General features: G+C 37.0%; 1 protein-coding gene across 1 annotated transcript in view; it reads left to right on the top strand.

Annotated features, from left to right (window-relative positions):
* itgb4 (integrin, beta 4) overlaps window positions 1-17,980 on the top strand; it is a 38,005-nt gene extending 20,025 nt beyond the window's left edge. Inside the window, exons 27-43 of the mRNA XM_073868063.1 lie at window positions 1,129-1,336; window positions 3,343-3,664; window positions 3,851-4,010; window positions 4,782-4,962; window positions 7,310-7,447; window positions 8,386-8,568; window positions 10,373-10,507; window positions 11,230-11,352; window positions 11,701-11,862; window positions 12,362-12,514; window positions 12,738-12,851; window positions 13,129-13,278; window positions 13,388-13,576; window positions 13,731-13,886; window positions 13,969-14,130; window positions 16,330-16,437; window positions 16,665-17,980. Of these exons, the coding sequence (XP_073724164.1) occupies window positions 1,129-1,336; window positions 3,343-3,664; window positions 3,851-4,010; window positions 4,782-4,962; window positions 7,310-7,447; window positions 8,386-8,568; window positions 10,373-10,507; window positions 11,230-11,352; window positions 11,701-11,862; window positions 12,362-12,514; window positions 12,738-12,851; window positions 13,129-13,278; window positions 13,388-13,576; window positions 13,731-13,886; window positions 13,969-14,130; window positions 16,330-16,437; window positions 16,665-16,804 (2,784 nt within the window). The 3' untranslated portion in view covers window positions 16,805-17,980. The remainder of the gene's footprint in view (window positions 1-1,128; window positions 1,337-3,342; window positions 3,665-3,850; window positions 4,011-4,781; window positions 4,963-7,309; window positions 7,448-8,385; window positions 8,569-10,372; window positions 10,508-11,229; window positions 11,353-11,700; window positions 11,863-12,361; window positions 12,515-12,737; window positions 12,852-13,128; window positions 13,279-13,387; window positions 13,577-13,730; window positions 13,887-13,968; window positions 14,131-16,329; window positions 16,438-16,664) is intronic.
* Window positions 17,981-18,265: the final 285 nt, after the last annotated feature.

The raw sequence follows: 18,265 nt of genomic DNA, 5'->3' as shown, positions 1-18,265 counted from the left end.
AATAATACTTTAATTGCATCGCTAAACCTGTGATGGTTTTCTGTGATGGGAAAGAAACGTAAGCCATCAGCATCTAATATTTTCCCTGAGAGGCACTCGGGAGACGGGTGCTTGTTCTCCCGACAGCATCAAGCTTCTCATGCTAACACATTGACCCCAGAGGATCTTATGAAAAACTTTTCATAATTTTACTCAAAGTCAACGAAAATCGAGCAGGACCAAAAACATTTTACAGATGATCTCTGTGAAAGACGTTAAGCGAGGACGTCAAGTAACCGCAATGACAGTGATCTTAATATGACAAAGTAAGTGTTTTGATTAATGACATTAATGTTTATATTTTTAATTAGTGTGTACAACTAGTCAACTTAATGAATATAACATGGCAAAGATGAATGTACATTTATATAGGCTATTGATTCAATAGATTTATAGCATTTTGAATAAAAACTTGTCATGGATTTATTGCATTTTGTGGAAAAAATTATCCGTTTTTATAATAAATCTTTGAAAATCAACTTATGGATTTGAATTTTTTATGTTTTTATAACCTAAAGATGCTATGTGAAAGTTTGTAACAGAAAATAGTTGTTTTCATCTTGTCACTTTCTTGGTATAGAAAACACGTTTTTACCAAAATTTGTCAAAATGGATTTATTGCGTTTTGGAACCAAACTCTTCAAATATATCCGTGCAACTTAAGATTTGTTTTGCAGTCCAGGGTCACTTATAATGAAGACATCGTATAAGAGTTACTAAAACTTTTAACATGATTTTTTAAAAGATCAGTATGGTTTTAATAATCATCAACAAATCATGCAACTTGAAACAACTTGACGTTTGCCTTAAAAAAAAAACATGCAAGTGGTATGCATAATACACTAGTCAACATTTGAAGTGGATCAAAAAAGTTTATCAAAGTTGTCTTAAGACAAGAACAGTTCTTGAGTATTGGTTTTAAGACAACTTTTATCAAAGGGTTTGATCCACTTCAAATGTTGACTAGAATATATTTTGAAGATGTAAGGTTTGTCAAATGTTTAAAATAGATATTAATTTACAATGAAGTCAAAGCTGCTTTTGTATTGTCATTCTCTAATTTTTAAATGATTTCACCTTTGTACACAGGACTATATCACAGTTGATGGGGATCTAAGTTATGGACCTGGTGAGACGCAGAAGTCAGTTCCTGTGAAGCTCTTGGAGCTTGGAGAGGGAGATGGTTTGCTGGAGGAAAAACAGGTCAAACAGTTTGTGATGGATCTGAGTAATCCACGGCAGGGCGCTAAACTGGGCCGATACCCACGCACCACTATCACCATTGCCGATAAACCAGGTACTGGTGCAAATGCAGCAGGTCATAATATAAACAGCTAAATTTACACAGCTAAGACAGATCACTGCATGTGATCATATTTAGTCCACATCAGAGGTCTTCTGGGATCAAAAAAAAAAAATGCCGAAATGTGCATACATATTTTTTTTTAAAGAAAGAACCCATCCGAGACAAACCCGAGCTGCAATTTTTTAACCCGACTGGACCCAATTTTTATCCAGTGGCAATTTTTAAAATGTATTACATTTTGTCCCAGTGGCAATTTTTTTAATTGTATTAAATTTTGACCAAGTGGCAATTTTGTTTTAATTTATTAAATTTTGACCCAGTGGCATTTTTTTAAATGTATAAAAATTTTGTCCAGTGGCAATTTTTACAAATTTATTACAGTTTGAACCAGTGGCAATTTTTTTAAATATTAAATTTTGACCCAGTAGCAACGTTTTATTTATTTATTGCATTTTGACCCAGTGGCAATTTTTTTTTTACATTTTGACCCAGTGGCAATTTTTTTTAAATGTATTACATTTTGACCCAGTGGCAATTTTTTTTTAAATTTGTTAAATAAACAACTAGATTGACACAGCTAAGACAGATCACTGCATGTGACCAAATTTAGTTCACATTAGAGGTCTTCTCGGATCCAAAGAAATGAACCTGACCCGAAATGTGCATAAATAACTTTTTTTAAAAGAAAGACTCCACCCGAGACAAACCTGAGAAAATTAGACCCAAGTCCGACACGACCCAGCTGCAATTTTTTTAACCCGACTGGACCCAATTTTTATCCAGTGGCAATTTTTAAAAATGTATTACATTTTGACCCAGTGGCAATTTTTTATTTATTTATTACATTTTGACCCAGTAGCAATTTTTTTTTTTTTAATTTTGACCCAGTGTCAATTTTTAAAAATGTATTACATTTTAACCCAGTGGCAATTATTTTAAATATTAAATTTTGACCCGGTGGCAATTTTTTTTCAATTTATTACATTTTGACCCAGTGGCAATTTTTTAAAATTGTATAAAATTTTGACCCAGTGGCAATTTTTTTTTAATTTGTTAAATAAACCACTATATTTACACAGCTAAGGCAGATCACTGCATGTGACCAAATTTAGTTCACATCAGAGGTCTTCTCGGATCCAAAGAAATGAACCTGACCCGAAATGTGCATAAATAACTTTTTTTTAAAGAAAGACTCCACCCGAGACAAACCTGAGAAAATTAGACCCTGAGTCCGACCCGACCCAGCTGCAATTTTTTTAAACCGACTGGACCCAATTTTTATCCAGTGGCAATTTTTACAAATTTATTACATTTTGACCCAGTGGCAATTTTTTATTTATTTATTACATTTTGACCCAGTATCATTTTTTTTTTTTTTAATTGTACATTTTGACCCAGTGGCAATTTTTAAAAATGTATTACATTTTAACCCAGTGGCAATTATTTTAAATATTAAATTTTGACCCAGTGGCAATTTTTTTTAAATGTATTACATTTTGACCCAGTGGCAATTTTTTTAAATTGTATTAAATTTTGACCCAGTGGCAATTTTTAAAAAAATGTGTTAAATAAACAACTAGATTTACACAGCTAAGACAGATCACTGCATGTGACCAAATTTAGTTCACATTAGAGGTCTTCTCGGATCCAAAGAAATGAACCTGACCCGAAATGTGCATAAATAACTTTTTTTAAAAGAAAGACTCCACCCGAGACAAACCTGAGAAAATTAGACCCGAGTCCGACCCGACCCAGCTGCAATTTTTTTAACCCGACTGGACCCAAATGTGAACGGCGCCTCGAATGCACATTTTAAATTATCCGAGACCCAATGCCACTAATATTGTCTCTGAGGCGCACGTGAAACTGTTAGACCCGAACCTCGGGTTGGACCTCAGGATTTCGAATTTAAATGGACCTGTGAACACCACTAAATGGAAATACTACATCAGTCTTTCCTTCTATCTTATTGTAAATTGTGTTATGTCTCCTTCCAGAACCTGCCGTTGTGATGTTTAAGAAAGGCACTCAAACCTTCAACACAATGGACCCAGTCTACTCAATCCCTGTGGTACGTACCCGAAACCAGGAGGGTCCTACCACCGTTTACTGGCGCACAAACAAAGCCACACGCTTCGATCTCTCTGGTCCACTCAAATTTGCCCCTGGCGAGACTGAAAAGAACATAGTGATTGACTCTCGTGCATATCCATCACCCGTTGTACCCGAGAACTTCCAACTGGAGCTGTACGACCCAAGCCCCAATGCATCCATTGGAGAGAGGAAGACCACTGTGGTGAACGTTGTTGAAAGAGGAGACATAATGTCAATTATGTCTTTATGATTTCATGTTGAACAGTTTGTAACAAAACCAAACTGCAAAATAGTTTGTTTTATTATTGTTCACAGGGAAAGTATAACCTTGTGACTGATGGCATTCTGTAGATGTTGGGTGACACTCAATGACCCAGTGGCATTTTCGTTTCATTTTGTGATTTTAGGAGATGGGAAAAGTCAGGACATCAGTACACAAAAACTGGTCAGTCAGTCAGCAATGTCTCCTGGAGGACGTCTATATTCCCCGACCAACATCAAAGCTGTACCCTCCGGCCCTAAAAACATACGACTTAACTGGAACCCATCTGGAAATGCCAGTGGTTACAGGGTAGGTCACATAGTCTAACATAATCTGCCATTATTCATAATACATTATGAATTAGAGGTATTATGATTTGCTTGTATTATTTTTTTATTTAAGTAAATGGGCAATCCACTTTTTTGGAAAATATGCTAATTTTCCAGCTACCCTAGAGTTAAACATTTGATTTTTACCGTTTTGGAATCCATTCAGCCAATATCCGGGTCTTGCGGTACCACTTTTAGCATAGCTTAGCATAATCCATTGAATCTGATTAGACCATTAGCATCGCACTCTAAAATGCCCAAATACTTTTGATATTTTTCCTATTTAAAACTTGTCTTTTCTGTAGTTACATTGTGTACTAAGACCGACGGAAAATTAAAAGTTGAGTTTTTTTTAGGCAGATATGACTAAAAACTATACTCTCATTCTGGCGTAATAATCAAAGCCGTTGCTGCTGTACCATGGCTGCAGCAGGCGCAATGATAATACGCAGCGCCCCAAATAATCCCCAGCTATTGGAAGTTACCAAGGGGACGATTTTCGGGCACTGCTTTTATAATAAAAGCCAGAACCATGATACAATATTGGTTGCATCAGACATTTAGGTAAAGAGTCATGCTCTGCATTGTTGAAATCATGATGTCATTACCCGTGGAGGTACCTTGTAACTTGGATCAGGCTTTTTTAATTTTTGAGATATCTGATTAGTATTTCTAGCTGCAAAGAAAAAAATTGACGCAAAACTCACTGGACTGTGGTGCATGTCTAAGATGTAAACTTATGTGTTTTTAGGTGAAGTACTGGATTTATGGTGATCCTGAGGCTAGTGCTGAGATGATGGAAGTAAAGTCTCCTCATGCTGAGCTATCCAATCTCTACCCATACTGTGATTATGAGATGCGCGTATGTGCCTACAATGCACATGGAGATGGCAATTACAGCGATATAATCCCATGCAAGACTCTTGAGGATGGTATGTCGGTCACTCAACTCGTTATTTCTTTTGTCAGTGCATTGTTTGTATTGTTTTTGACGTTTGGGAAACACCCACGTCTTTGTTCTGGGGTAAGATCGGTGTTATCTGCGGAAAAGACCAGTAAGAATCACTTTTTCAAACTGACTTAATGCTTTAGTGGTCTTTCTGATGAAGCTGGCTAAACAAGGGGCTTGCTGGTTAAGATAGTTAAAAAGTCTGATACGACTTACTGTATACTTATTTAAAGACCCACGAATAATAAAATGGTTTTATAAAAATAAACTTTATTTTGTATAGCGCCTTGACATAAGAAGATTAAATTAAAAGATACACATCAAAAAAGAAAAAGCCAGATCCCCCATAGTTTCTTAGCCGTGTTGTTTGGACAGTTAAATGACCAGCTTCAGAAGAGTGTAGAGCACGTGTAGGAGTGTAGGGGGTTAACAGCTCACACAAATATTTTGGGGCCAAATTATTCAAGGCCTTATAACTTAAGTGAGGTCGCATAAGAATTTTAAAAATCAATACGAAAACTAACGGGAAGCCAGTGCAATTTTCCCAGGACAGGTGTAATGTGCTCCCTTGCATTGGTCCTAGAATTCTAGCAGCAGAATTTTGTACCAACTGTAATTTACTTAGGGTAGCTTTAGGAACTCCAGCCAGCAAAGCATTACAGTAATCAATACGCATATACATATAATACATATTGACCAGTGACGGCCGGTGACTTCTTTTTTCGAGTGTGCACGATGCGAAGTTCGTCACAAGATGAATGTAGCCCATCATGTGTGTGGTTCGTAATTTCAAAATATGTGTTCTGTGCTTCGAGTGATCCTATGTGCATCACGTGTCTTGTCAAAATAAGTGCCTGCTGCAGACACATCTAAAGGGTTTATGATAAAAGAGATGCTTGCGTTTGGCAGATAATTGCATAATCTCATGCATAATCAGAGTTTACTGTTAAGTGAGTGTCTTGTGTGTATTTTGTGAACGTGAGTGTCTCTTTTGTTATTAACGATTTTGATGCGTATGCAGCAGGCACTTATTTTGACAAAACACGTGATGCACATGGTGAACATAACAAAACAAACACATATTTTGAAAACACGAGCAACACAAAAGCGATAGATAAGACCAAGTTATCTGAAAAGCTGACCAAATGGAAAAATGTAAATACTAAAAAGTAACGGGCCCAATACTGATCCCTGAGGAACACCAGATTGCACAACACCGACCTCCGACTTGCAGTCATCCATCACAACAAATGGCTTACGATCAGAGAGGTAGGACTTAAACCACTTTAATGCAGAATCAGAAACTCCAAAGATAGTCTCTAACCAGGTGATTCAAATTGAGCGATCTATAGTGTCAAAATCGGCACTTAGATCAAGAAGAATCAGTATAGATAAACCGACAGAATCAGAACCAATTAACAAGTCATTACTGACCTTAACTAACGCTGTTTCTGTGCTGTGGAGTTTACGTAATCCAGACTGAAGTGGCTCAAAAAGATCATTAGTAGAAAGATGAGAGAGCAGTTGAGAAGCCCCAGTTTGTTCTAAAATTTTGGCGAGGAATGGAAGATAAGAGGTGAGACGAAAATTATTTGGATTATCAAAGTTCATGTTGTTCGTTTTTGGTACAGGGGTGACAGCAGTAATTTTATGTGCTGCTGGCACAACACAGGTGCACAATGAGTTACTGATAATTCTCAAAACAACAGGAGAGAGGGACTCAAAACATGATTTAAAAAGACAAGATGGTATCGGATCAACTCTGAAAGTTGAGGCTTTCAGTTTTGAAACCATATTACATAGTGACTGAGAGTCATGAACAACAAAGTCAGAAAGAGAGATGCCAGAAAATGCAGACATTTTTAAGGCGGAGGTAGCAGAAGAATAAGCTGTAACAATGTGATTACATATATTATCAATTTTGGTGCTAAAAAGCCTTCATTGTACGCAAATCATCATTGTACCAAAGAGCAGAGCGTGCAAAAGAAATAGATCATGATTTTAAGGGAGCCAGTGTGTCTAGGTCAGACAGGAGAACAGAATTCAGCAGAGAAACGTTATCATCCAGATCATCAGATAGAAAATCAACACTTAAAAAAAAAAGTCAATAAAATCGGAAAAGTCTGAGACACAAATGAACCATTAGAAATCACAAGGTCTATATAGAGATAAATTGGAGAGAGGAGGGCAGCCAAACGTGCCAGCGTACCTTTTTAACCATCAGAAAAAATATGTTTTGTGACATTTCTTGTGTGGTCTATTACCACAATCTTTAATGCCAATCATTGATCTCATACACATGGGTATCTCCATTTCTTTACCCCTTTCAGTACCCGGTGAACCTGGTCGGCTGGCTTTCAACGTTATTAGCCCCACTGTCACTCAAATTAGCTGGGCGGAGCCTGCAGAGACTAATGGTGTCATTACTGCCTATGAGGTCATCTACACACCCATCACAGAGGACAATAGTAAGAGTTTACAGTCATTAAATGGAGTTCATAAATTACTTTATCTGAATCTTAATTTAAGTAAACATTTTCTAGAAATATTTGGATATTCATATTATATTTTGGAAAATGTGTACACTGCAAAAAAGTACTTTTTTACGTAGGACTTTTGTCTTGTTTTCAGTACAAATATCTAAAAATGATTAAATCAAGATGCACTGCAAAAAATGCCTCTCTTTCTTAGTATTTTTGTCTTGTTTTCAGTAAAAATATCTAAAAATTCTTAAATTAAGATGTATTTTCTTGATGAGCCAAATGACCTAAGAAAATGCGTAGTTTTTAGACAAAAAATATAAACAAAGTAGTGCTTAAAACAAGCAAAAAATCTGCCAATGGGATAAGAAATGTTTTCTTGAAATAAGTTTACTTTTTTCAAATAAAAATATTAAATACAATTTCTTTTATTCCATTTGCAGATTTTTTTTTAGATTGTTTTAAGCACAAATTTGCTTAAATTTCATATTTTTTTTCTAAAAACTAGACATATTTTCTTAGGTCATTTTGTTCATCAAAACATTTTTTGTTTAGAGATTTTTACTGAAAACAAGACAAATACAAAGTACAAAGTCATTTTTCACAGTGTGTATTTCTTGATGAGCAAAATAACCTAAAAAAAATCAGTCTAGTTTTTAGACAGAACATATACAATTTAAGTGAATTTGTTCTTAAAACAAGCAAAAAAATCTGACATTGGGGAAATTTCACTTTTCTTTTAAAGTGTTTAAGAAAAAAATAATTTTTTTTTACCCCATTGGCAGATTATTTAGCTTGTTTTAAGCACTAATTCACTTACATTTTTAGACTTTTTAGGTAATTTTCTTCATGAAGACATTTAAATTTATGCATTTTTACATATTTTTAAATTTGTATGTAAATTTCAATATTTGTCCTCCATTCAGAGCCTCAAGGAGCTGCTAAGAAGGTGAATATTGACAATCCTAAAAAGCGAATGATGCTCATCGAGAACCTTCAGCCTTCTCAGACTTACTGTTACAAAGTGCGCGCTCGCAACAAGGTGGGCTGGGGTCCGTACAGAGACGCCACCCTCAACCTGGCATCACAGCCTGCCAGACCCATGTCAAGTGAGTATCTTACAAACTAACACAATATTCAATATTAAAGAATAATAACTTTTGCACTTTTTATTTTATACAAATTTCTTTACACTTACCCATGTATTGTGTGTGTGGACTTGTTTTTTTATATATAAGTATGAGCAGAAATGCACAATAATGAAGCTCCATATGTACAGTGTATCTTACACAGTGTTTATGAATTTTATAGATGTAATAACATCTTTGTTATGAAACAAAATATTGTGAAACCCAAAAGTGACATGTTGCTCAATTTGCCTATGCTACCGTAGCTGATGCTTTAGTTAAGTTTAATTGCTCACATGTGTTGTGAGCACTTTCACACTCGAATGACTAAGTTTGAGTTGATGGGGTAGTGTGAAGGTTGTTTTCTGAAGCTGGGTGCACACCAAAGAACCACACCCACTTAAAAAGCATGTCTGGGGTATGATTTACTGTATACAGACACCATCACTTTCAAATGAGTTTGAAATCCATTTGTGGAAGTAAACAAATGATACATAGCTTGCAGTATAGTGAAATGCATTTCTCATTGCTGCTTATCTGCACAGAAATGTTCTTCTGCAGTATGATTGGCTTTTTTAAGTTTAATGAGTTGTTTTAAACTTTTTGCATCATTGGTTTACCACTAGCCTACAGTATATACTGCAAAAAATTCTTAGTATTTTTGTCTTGTTTTCAGTAAAAATATCTAAAAATTCTTAAATTAAGATGCTTTTTCTTGATGAGCAAAATGAGCCAAGAAAATAAGTCTAGTTTCTAGACCAAAAATATAAAATTTACGTGATTTTGTGCATAAAACAAGCAAAAAAATCTGCCAATGGGGTAAGCAAATTTTTCTAGAATTTAGTGTTTAAGAAAACTGTTCAAGATTTTTTGCTTACTCCATTGGCAGATTTTTTTGCTTGTTTTATGCACAAAATCACATAAATTTGATATTTCTGGTCTAAAAACTAGACTTATTTTCTTGGGTCATCTCATTTTTTGACTTTCTAACTTAGAATTTTTGTCTTGTTTTCAGTAGAAATATCAAAAAATTCTTAAATCAAGATATATTTTCTTGATGAGCAAAATGACCTAAGAAAATAATTCTAGTTTTTAGACAGAAATATACAATTTAAGTGAATTTGTGCTTGAAACATGGAAAAATATCCAATGGGGTGATACATTTTTTTTAAAATTAAGTGTTTAAAAAAAGAAACTTATTTCAAGATTTTTTTTCTTACCCTATTGGAGGATGTTTTTGGTTGGTTTAAACACAAATTCATTTAAATTTTATGTTTTTGTCTAAAGACTTATTTTCTTAGGTCATTTTGCTTATCAAGAAATACGAAGCCGCTAGGGGGACATGGAGCAAAAATTAAATAAAGTTTAGTTTCGTGTGCGCACGTGAAACTATCGCACGCGCACAGGAAACTATCGCGGGCACACGTGAAACTTTTGCGCACATGTGAAACTTTAAAAAAAAATTCTGGACATGAAGGTTTGCGTGAGCACATGAAAGTTTCACGTGACCGCGCGAAAGTTTCACGTGACCGCGCGAAAGTTTCACGTGAACGTGCAAAAGTTTCAAGTGAGCACATGAAACTAAACTTTAGAAGTCACCTTAGGGGCTCGGTAAAGAAAAAGAAACATGGATTTTTTTAGAATTTTTTGATATTTCTACTGAAAACAAGACAAAAATACTAAGTAAGAAAGTAATTTTTTGCAGTGTAACAAAGTTGCAAGCCTCTGTTTCGAAGTTAAACATTTGTAACACCTTGATTGATTGTGGTGTTTGTTGTTTTTGCAGTTCCCATCATTCCAGACATTCCCATCGTGGATGCAGAAGCCGGCGATGAGTATGACTCCTACCTGATGTACAGTAATGAAGTATTGCGATCTCCAACCAGCAGCCAGAGGCCTAGTGTGACCGATCTATCTGATGGTGGGTGTCTTAACAAAATCATGTCAACTCAGTGGCTAAGTACCATTAGCATCAACGCAAACAAGGCTTAAAGGCTTTGTACATGCTTTTTTTAAAGGCTTTTGTCAATGCTTGTGTGTAATTGCATGCCTGAGGCCATAGGTGGAATGGTTTTAAGCATCTGAAAGCTTTATCATGCTTGTGGAAAACTTTTGGTCATGGCCGTAATCTGCCTTCATCTGTCCCATTGAAGGATGATGATGTCCTTACATCATTTATATGCAGCTCCTGTCGACTCTTTCTATCACCCTGTGCATTGAAGACATTAGACACACAATGGAGCAAATTTCTTTACTTTTCCTTGGTTTATTTAGAATGGGGTGACTTGGCTTTTTTGATCAAAGTTGAAGTTATTGTGTTCATTCAGTTGTGTGGGAAGATGATAAAGGTCTTACAACCCTTGGCTGGACAATGATCCAGGTCTTGCTTATAATGTTAGCAACATGGATGGGCTCAAAAGACATCAGCTACTCCTTTTCTCCTTTCCTGTTTTGTTTAGAAGTTTCCAAAAGGATAGTTCATCCACGAATCTGTCATATTTACTCATTCTCATGTCGTTCCAACCGCATATGACTTACGTTCCTTTCTGCTTTATAGTAGAAAGACCATTGGGAACGTAAATGTTGTCAGAATTTAAGCACAGACACCGCACGTATCCTATATGCCTTGCTTGCTTACCGAAGGTTCTCGCTGGAAGCATGTCCAGCTAGTTGGTTCGGACCTGGATCTCCGTAAAGTGTCCTGGAAACTGCCTGCGGACATCATCCCCGAACGCCTGAGCCCAGACAAAGATGCCCTGCCACAAGGTGAAGACTTGTCCCTGGCAGACAGCATGCCAACTACATCCAACGTCAACCCAATACTGTCCTGTTAAAGTTGCTTGACTGGCTTGCCATCAAGTGCCCCTGCTTAATGTTGGTGTACTATTTAGGCAAGTCGGCAATGGGCGGAAGAATTAGCCTGCTAATTCCATTGCTATTCTTGCTAACAAAAACATGTTTCTTTTGAAAAGAAAGGCTTTCTTTTGGCTACAGCAGTTTTGGTCTGTTGAGGTGCTCCCTCTCTGGACTGGCGTCAAAAGGCTGTACTGGAGTGCTAATTCATGGTCTAGTGTTGAAATGCTAATTTAGCGATGTTGTGTCTGTTTCTTACAGAACAGCTTATCAATGGAAAATGGGAGCAGAACTTCCTGTTCCCCGGAGGAGGCAGTTCCCTTTCCCGCAACATCAGCTCTTCATCCACATACAGCCATTCCACACCCCAACCTCTTGTGGGCAATCTCAGCACCAGCACAACTACGTACATTTCCGGCAAAGGTATGGGATTCTTATGCTGCGTTCACACCAGCCGTGGTAGAGGGGTCAAGCACGAGTGATTTCAATGTTAAGTCAATGTAAAGACGCGTTGACGCACATCTGGAGGTCTCGCGGCGCGAATGAGGCGTTTATCGTAGCGTGGTAGACGCGATTCCGCCTCATTCCGCGAATTGAGCGTGAGTTGAAAATTTTAAACTTTGGTGGAAAAACGCGCCGCGTTAACCAATCAGGAGCTTGCTCTAGTAGTGACGTGATTACAGGAAGCGAGTGGAGACGCAAAACCCCCTCCCATGACGCAAATTTCCGCGTCCATGTCTCGATGACTAGAATTTCATGCGCGAATGAAGCGAGTAAACTCAAAATGTTCAAGCATCCAACTATGCGCGGTAGACATGAATTTGACGCCTTAAACGCGTCTGGTGTGAACCCAACATTAGGTGCCTAGAGAAAGATATTCAATGTATTATCTCAGATCATTTATCATATTTGTTTTTCGCAGGTGGCTCAACATCTCACAGATTTGATGGTGGACTCCTCAAAGAGGAGGTGACCATGAGGAAACGTTCCGACAATCGGCATTATACAGACAACGATGGCGTGAGAGATTCAATCGTCATGGGAAACCTGACTGGTGGATTTTTGGAAAGTTTAGGTAAAGTGAGTTTGATAGATCTATGTGCATACCAAAACAATTGAATTTCTTTGATGTAACAGCTTGCAAGGTGCAGCTTTTGGCTAAATCTCGCTTCAATCCCGCTGTCCATTTTCTTCTCCTTTTATCTTCACTTCTACCGTATCTGCTGTTTTCTCGTCATGCGGTGGCTGCCTGCCAACCCTTTCCCGCTCCACCCTGCCGTGGCTTGGCTGTCTCTCAGGGGTCTCTAGCTTCAGCCAGAGTACATCAACCAGCTACAGCATGAGCTCCAGAGCTCGTACACAATCTGAAGATATCAACGATGCACTGCAGAACCTGGATATGGTTCTCCACGGTGAGTGAATCATGAATGAGTGTTGGGGATGCTACTTGAAACTCCAGCTTCTCATGCCAAGTTGCTATTTATTTCTCAAGTAGCATTCATTTGATACTCCCCAACACTGCGACCAATCAAACCTTGAGATCTGACTCCTACCATCTCAGACCTGAATAACGTACTTGAACAGTTTTATTTGCGCTCCTGCCAAAGCCTTTATGTTTTCTGGGTGGTGCAAAATGTCAGTTCGTATGGTCTGGGGTTTAAGACGTATCTGTACTGCTTTCCTCCTCAGACTCTCGCTTTAACCCAGGTGTCCCTGAGACTCCCAGCAGACTGGTGTTTTCTGCTCTGGGACCTACGGCTCTTAAAGTGAGCTGGCAGGAGCCCCACTGTGAGACTGATGTTCTGGGGTACTGCGTCCTATATCAGCTGATCAATGGAGGTGGGTAGATTGAAATTCGCTCTGTTCGAACAGACAGCAATTAAATCACTAGAGCTTGCTGTTGTGTCAACCTCAAAAACACCTTTATGTCTGAACCATGCTTCTGTAGGTGAAATGAAACGTATTGAGGTGAAGAATCCAGCTCAAAACTCGGTGGTGGTGCAGGATCTTCTGCCCAACCAGTCCTACGTCTTCAAAGTGAAGGCTCAGAGTCGGGAAGGCTGGGGTCCTGAGAGAGAGGGAGTCATTACTATTGAATCTGCAGTCGACCCCAAGAGTCCACTTAGCCCAATGCCAGGTGATCACATCTTCATGAAATTATAATTTTTTTTGTGCTAATTATGCCATTAAAGAGCATTTTTGGATGTGTGGTTCCATAAAGAACCTTTAACTAAAATGAGATCCTCTTGCAAAGTTTCATGGGATATACTGTATTGGATGCGTGTGTACAGGGTCTCCATTTACTCTCAGCACACCCAGTGCTCCAGGACCTCTGATCTTCTCGGCTTTAAGTCCTGACACCCTTCAGCTGAGCTGGGAGAAACCCCGTAAACCCAACGGAGACATTCTGGGCTATGTGGTCACATGTGAACAACTGCATGGTGGAGGTAAGATGACTGAAGAAATGATTTTCAGGTGGTTTTTCCTAAAGCTCGCCTGTTAAGACTTCATCCTTGGTTTCTTTTGCAGGAGATCTTCGGTCGTTCCAGGTGAATGGCAACGCTGCAACATCATTGACTGTGTCTGACCTAAAAGAAAACATGCCGTACAAATTCAAAGTTCAAGCACAGACTACGCAGGGCTTTGGACCAGAGAGAGAGGGAATCATCACCATTGAATCTCAAGATGGAGGTACAGTATGGAAGACCAGAGAATATGATAGTTTAGTAGCCTTTCAAAATTTTTAAGACAACATGAAATCAAAATTGAAACTTTTAAATGCACCAGCTATGTTTACTTTTACTGGTTTTATTAACAAAGTATATCATAGTATCATACTTTTAAGATCCAATTAAACTTTAAAGGCGGGGTGCATGATCTCTGAAAGCTGAAATGTTGACATTTGAAATCACCTAAAAAAACCACGCCCCTACCCCAATAGAATCTGGACTTTCTTTTGTTAGACCCGCCCCACATATACGCAACCCAGGCAACAATGTCAGTTAGGAGACATGCCCCTTGCTGCTGATTGGCTTCAAGTGTGTTTTGGTACTCTGCCTGACTCCCTGTTCCAAAGTGTTTTTCAAAAATCATGCACCCCACCTTTAATAGGATCATATGATGTTGCTAAAAAGAACATTATTTTGTGTTTTTGTTGTAATTTAATGTGTTTACACAGTTAGGAAAAAACATTATTTGACAGATATCGTACATTATTAATGTTCTTTCATTATATGCCCCGCCTTGCTGAAACGTGTCAATTTTTACAAAGCTCATCATTCTCAAAAGCACGATGTGCCCTGATTGGCCAGCTATCCAATGCATTGTGATTGGCAAAATACCTCAAGCATGTGATGGAAATGTTACGCCCCTTACCATATTTGGAATATCAGCTTCAAAAGTGCAGCGTCTCCACGACATAGCGGAGGCGGCAACAGTACTACACTGCAAAAAATGACTTTCTTACTTTGTCTTGTTTTCAGTAAAAATATCTAAAAATTCTTCAATCAAGATGTATTTTCTTGATGAGCAAAATGACCTAGGAAAATAAGTCTAGTTTTTAGACAAAAAATATAAACTTGAAGTAAATTATTGCTTAAAGCAAGCAAAAAAATCTGCCAATGGAATTAGATTTTTTCTTTTTTTTGAATAAGTTTACTTTTTTCATAAATACTTAATTCAAGAAATTTTTTTGCTTGTTTTAAACACAAATTCGCTTACATTTCATATTTTTTGTCTAAAAACTAGACTTATTTTCTTAGGTCATTTTGCTCATCGAGAAAATACATCTTGATGTAAGAATTTTTTAAAAATATTTTACTGAAAACAAGACAAAAATACAAAGTAAGAAAGTACATTTTTGCAGTGTACACTGCAAAAAAATGATTTAAAAAAATAATAATTGTCTTGTTTTCAGTAAAAAAATATCTAAAAATTCTTAAATTAAGATGCTTTTTCTTGATGAGCAAAATGACTTAGGAAAATAAGTTTAGTTTTTGGACCAAAAATATCAAATTTAAGTGATTTTGTGCATAAAACACCCAAAAACATCTGCCATTGTGGTAAAGCAAAAAAAATCTTGAACATTTTTCTTAAACACTAAATTCAAGAAAAATTCAAGAAAAAATTGCTTACCCCATTGGCAGATTTTTTTACTTGTTTTATGCACAAAATCACTTAAATTTGATATTTTTGACCCAAGACTTATTTTCTTGGGTCGTTTTGCTCATCAAGCAAAAGCATCTTAATTTAAGAATTTTTAGATATTTTTACTAAAAACAAGACAAAAATACTAAGAATGTTTTGTCTTGAAAAAATTTTTTTTGCAGTGTGACAGGCGATGACATCAAATTAATGCGAAAGCAATTCGAGAACTCATGGAGAATTGTGCTTTCATATCGCTCTCAAGATACTTTGATGTCACACTGCAAAATAGGATTTTCAAGAAAAAAAATTCTTAGTATTTTTGTCTTGTTTTCAGTAAAAAATCTTGGGTCGTTTTGCTCATCAAGAAAAAGCATCTTAATTTAAGATCTTTTTGATATTTCTCCTGAAAACAAGACAAAAATACCAATAATTTTTTTCTTGAAAATCATTTTTTGCAGTGCAGTTCTTGCGGTGTAGCGTAAAGTCAAACACACCTAATATCTCTTTGGGTTTGAGACTTTAATATTTGCGACTTTACATATCTTCTATATACACAAACAGCTTTTTTAACACTCCAAAGGAAAACATGAAATTGCATCATATGACCCCTTTAATCAATAAAGTCCAACCCTGCATTATTCCATGCTAAATGTGTTTTCTTAAAAAATGCATCACAAAACAAAAGTTACATGTTGATGTTTCATATCATCTTTAAAGAAGTAAATTATTTTTTTCTTTTCTCAGGCTCCATGTCTCAGTACAGCAGTCAGTCGGTTTCAAGGAGGGAAGTCTTCAACTTACCGACAGAAATGACAACACACACCACATTCACAGAACCCTTTATGACGCCAGGTACCAACACACCTCCGTCATTCATCTGAGAATTTAAGCTTTATTTTTAATATAACTTTAAAAGTGATGCATGTTATTTTATTTTATTGTTAAAATATACTTTCTTCTAAACCAATTTAATGAGCAGAGACAATTATACAGAAGATAAACTATTTGTAGATGAAGGGTTTTTTTCAGTGAAGCACTATATGTGTTTCTAATGTTTCTTTGTGTTGTTTTATGTTTAGAGGGCATGATGATGATGTCGAGCAGGCAGATCACACAATCGGGCAGTACCGTCACCCGGCAGGTGGAGATGGTGCAGAGGGGAGTCGTGTCCGGCACCACGGTCACAAAGAGGACGGAGAAACAGTACTACGAGGCTTAATCACGAACCTGTGACGCTTCCATTTGCCTTCAATTAAAAGCACATAATAGAGAAACTTTATGTATATACAGTAGGTGAACTTTGAGCGTGAACTGGAGAAGAAATGTGCACGACGTGTAATGCGCCCGAGCTTTTCTTTGGATCCTCGGCGAGGTCTTCAAAGCCTTGATACGTTATTGAATGTAAAAACCATGTAGTGTTATCAGAATCAAGACTGTGCTCAATATGGTTGTGGATATTCTGTTGCTTATTCCAACTCGCCCGCATTCGTTTGGCCGGTAAGGTTCGATTAGTCAGATGTTGTTTTGCAGGCTTGGAGGCTTTCGTTTGAATTTATTTCTCACAGCACATTAATTTACAGTGCGTACTTCAAGGTTAGTATTTCGCCCTAAATCAGAAAGTTGCATAAAATGTTGTAAGAGCGCACTGCATATGGACTTGATTTGGAGGATTGTAAATATGTTACTGAGGTTTTTTTAATCGCCTGGTTGCAAGATGTGCTGTAACTTTAGGCATGTGGCTATATTTAAGACCTGTGTATGATGTGTTTTAGAGGCTGGTGCGGTGGAGTCTGTATCATGGTAATGTACTAGCTGCTTAACCCGCCAGATTTTCTTTGTCCACCAGCATAAACCAAACTAAAGTAGTGTGGGAATTGATGCTGATATTTGATGGCCGGTAACATTTAAAGCAGTGGTTTTCAAACTGGGGTGCACGAGATGGTACCGGGGGCCTCCAGTTTTGTCATTTTATAAAATATATCCATTTTTCACAAATTCAAATCTCAGAAAAATATAGCTACTAACCAATGTCATTACATTGTACAAATATTAAGTTTGAGATTGTTTAATGTCATGAATGTCAAGGTGGGGCGAACGCTGAAAAGTTTGAGAACCACTTTTTTAAAGTCTGCTGGATTTGTGCCGTATGCTACTGGTAGTTTCATAAAGATTTTCTATTTTATACCTTTGTGCCTTTTTAATTCAACGATTTTTTTACTGTATCAAGACATTTTTTATGGTACTGCTGACTTGGAAAAAATATGAATACTTCATCATATTTAAAGGTGGAGCATATAAATGGTCTGAATTTCTCTGTAGTATGCAAAAAACCTTTTAGTGTGCATGTCAGTTTGCTGCACTTAATGAAACAATAAATCATCCTACCACAGTTGAATCATTGCATGTCATCTTTATTAGAAACAGATCAAGTCAAAGTTTTTTAGTACATGATGTGTACAGGTTTCAGTAGATCATTAAATTGATTGAAAGAGCGCCCTCTATAAACTTTATTATGCTACTGCCAAACAAGTATACACTACACCACGTTCCAAATTATTATGCACATGCCATTTTCGTTCACTTGTCCAATACAGTCAGCAAGCTTACACATTCCACTTTACCCCAACAGCTACACGAAAGTGCGGATGTTATTCTATTTAAACGAAATTAAAATGTTAAA

The sequence above is a fragment of the Misgurnus anguillicaudatus genome, chromosome 5 (assembly GCF_027580225.2).
Source record: "Misgurnus anguillicaudatus chromosome 5, ASM2758022v2, whole genome shotgun sequence".
Lineage (NCBI taxonomy): Eukaryota > Metazoa > Chordata > Actinopteri > Cypriniformes > Cobitidae > Misgurnus > Misgurnus anguillicaudatus.
This window is presented reverse-complemented; position numbering and strand designations above follow the sequence as displayed.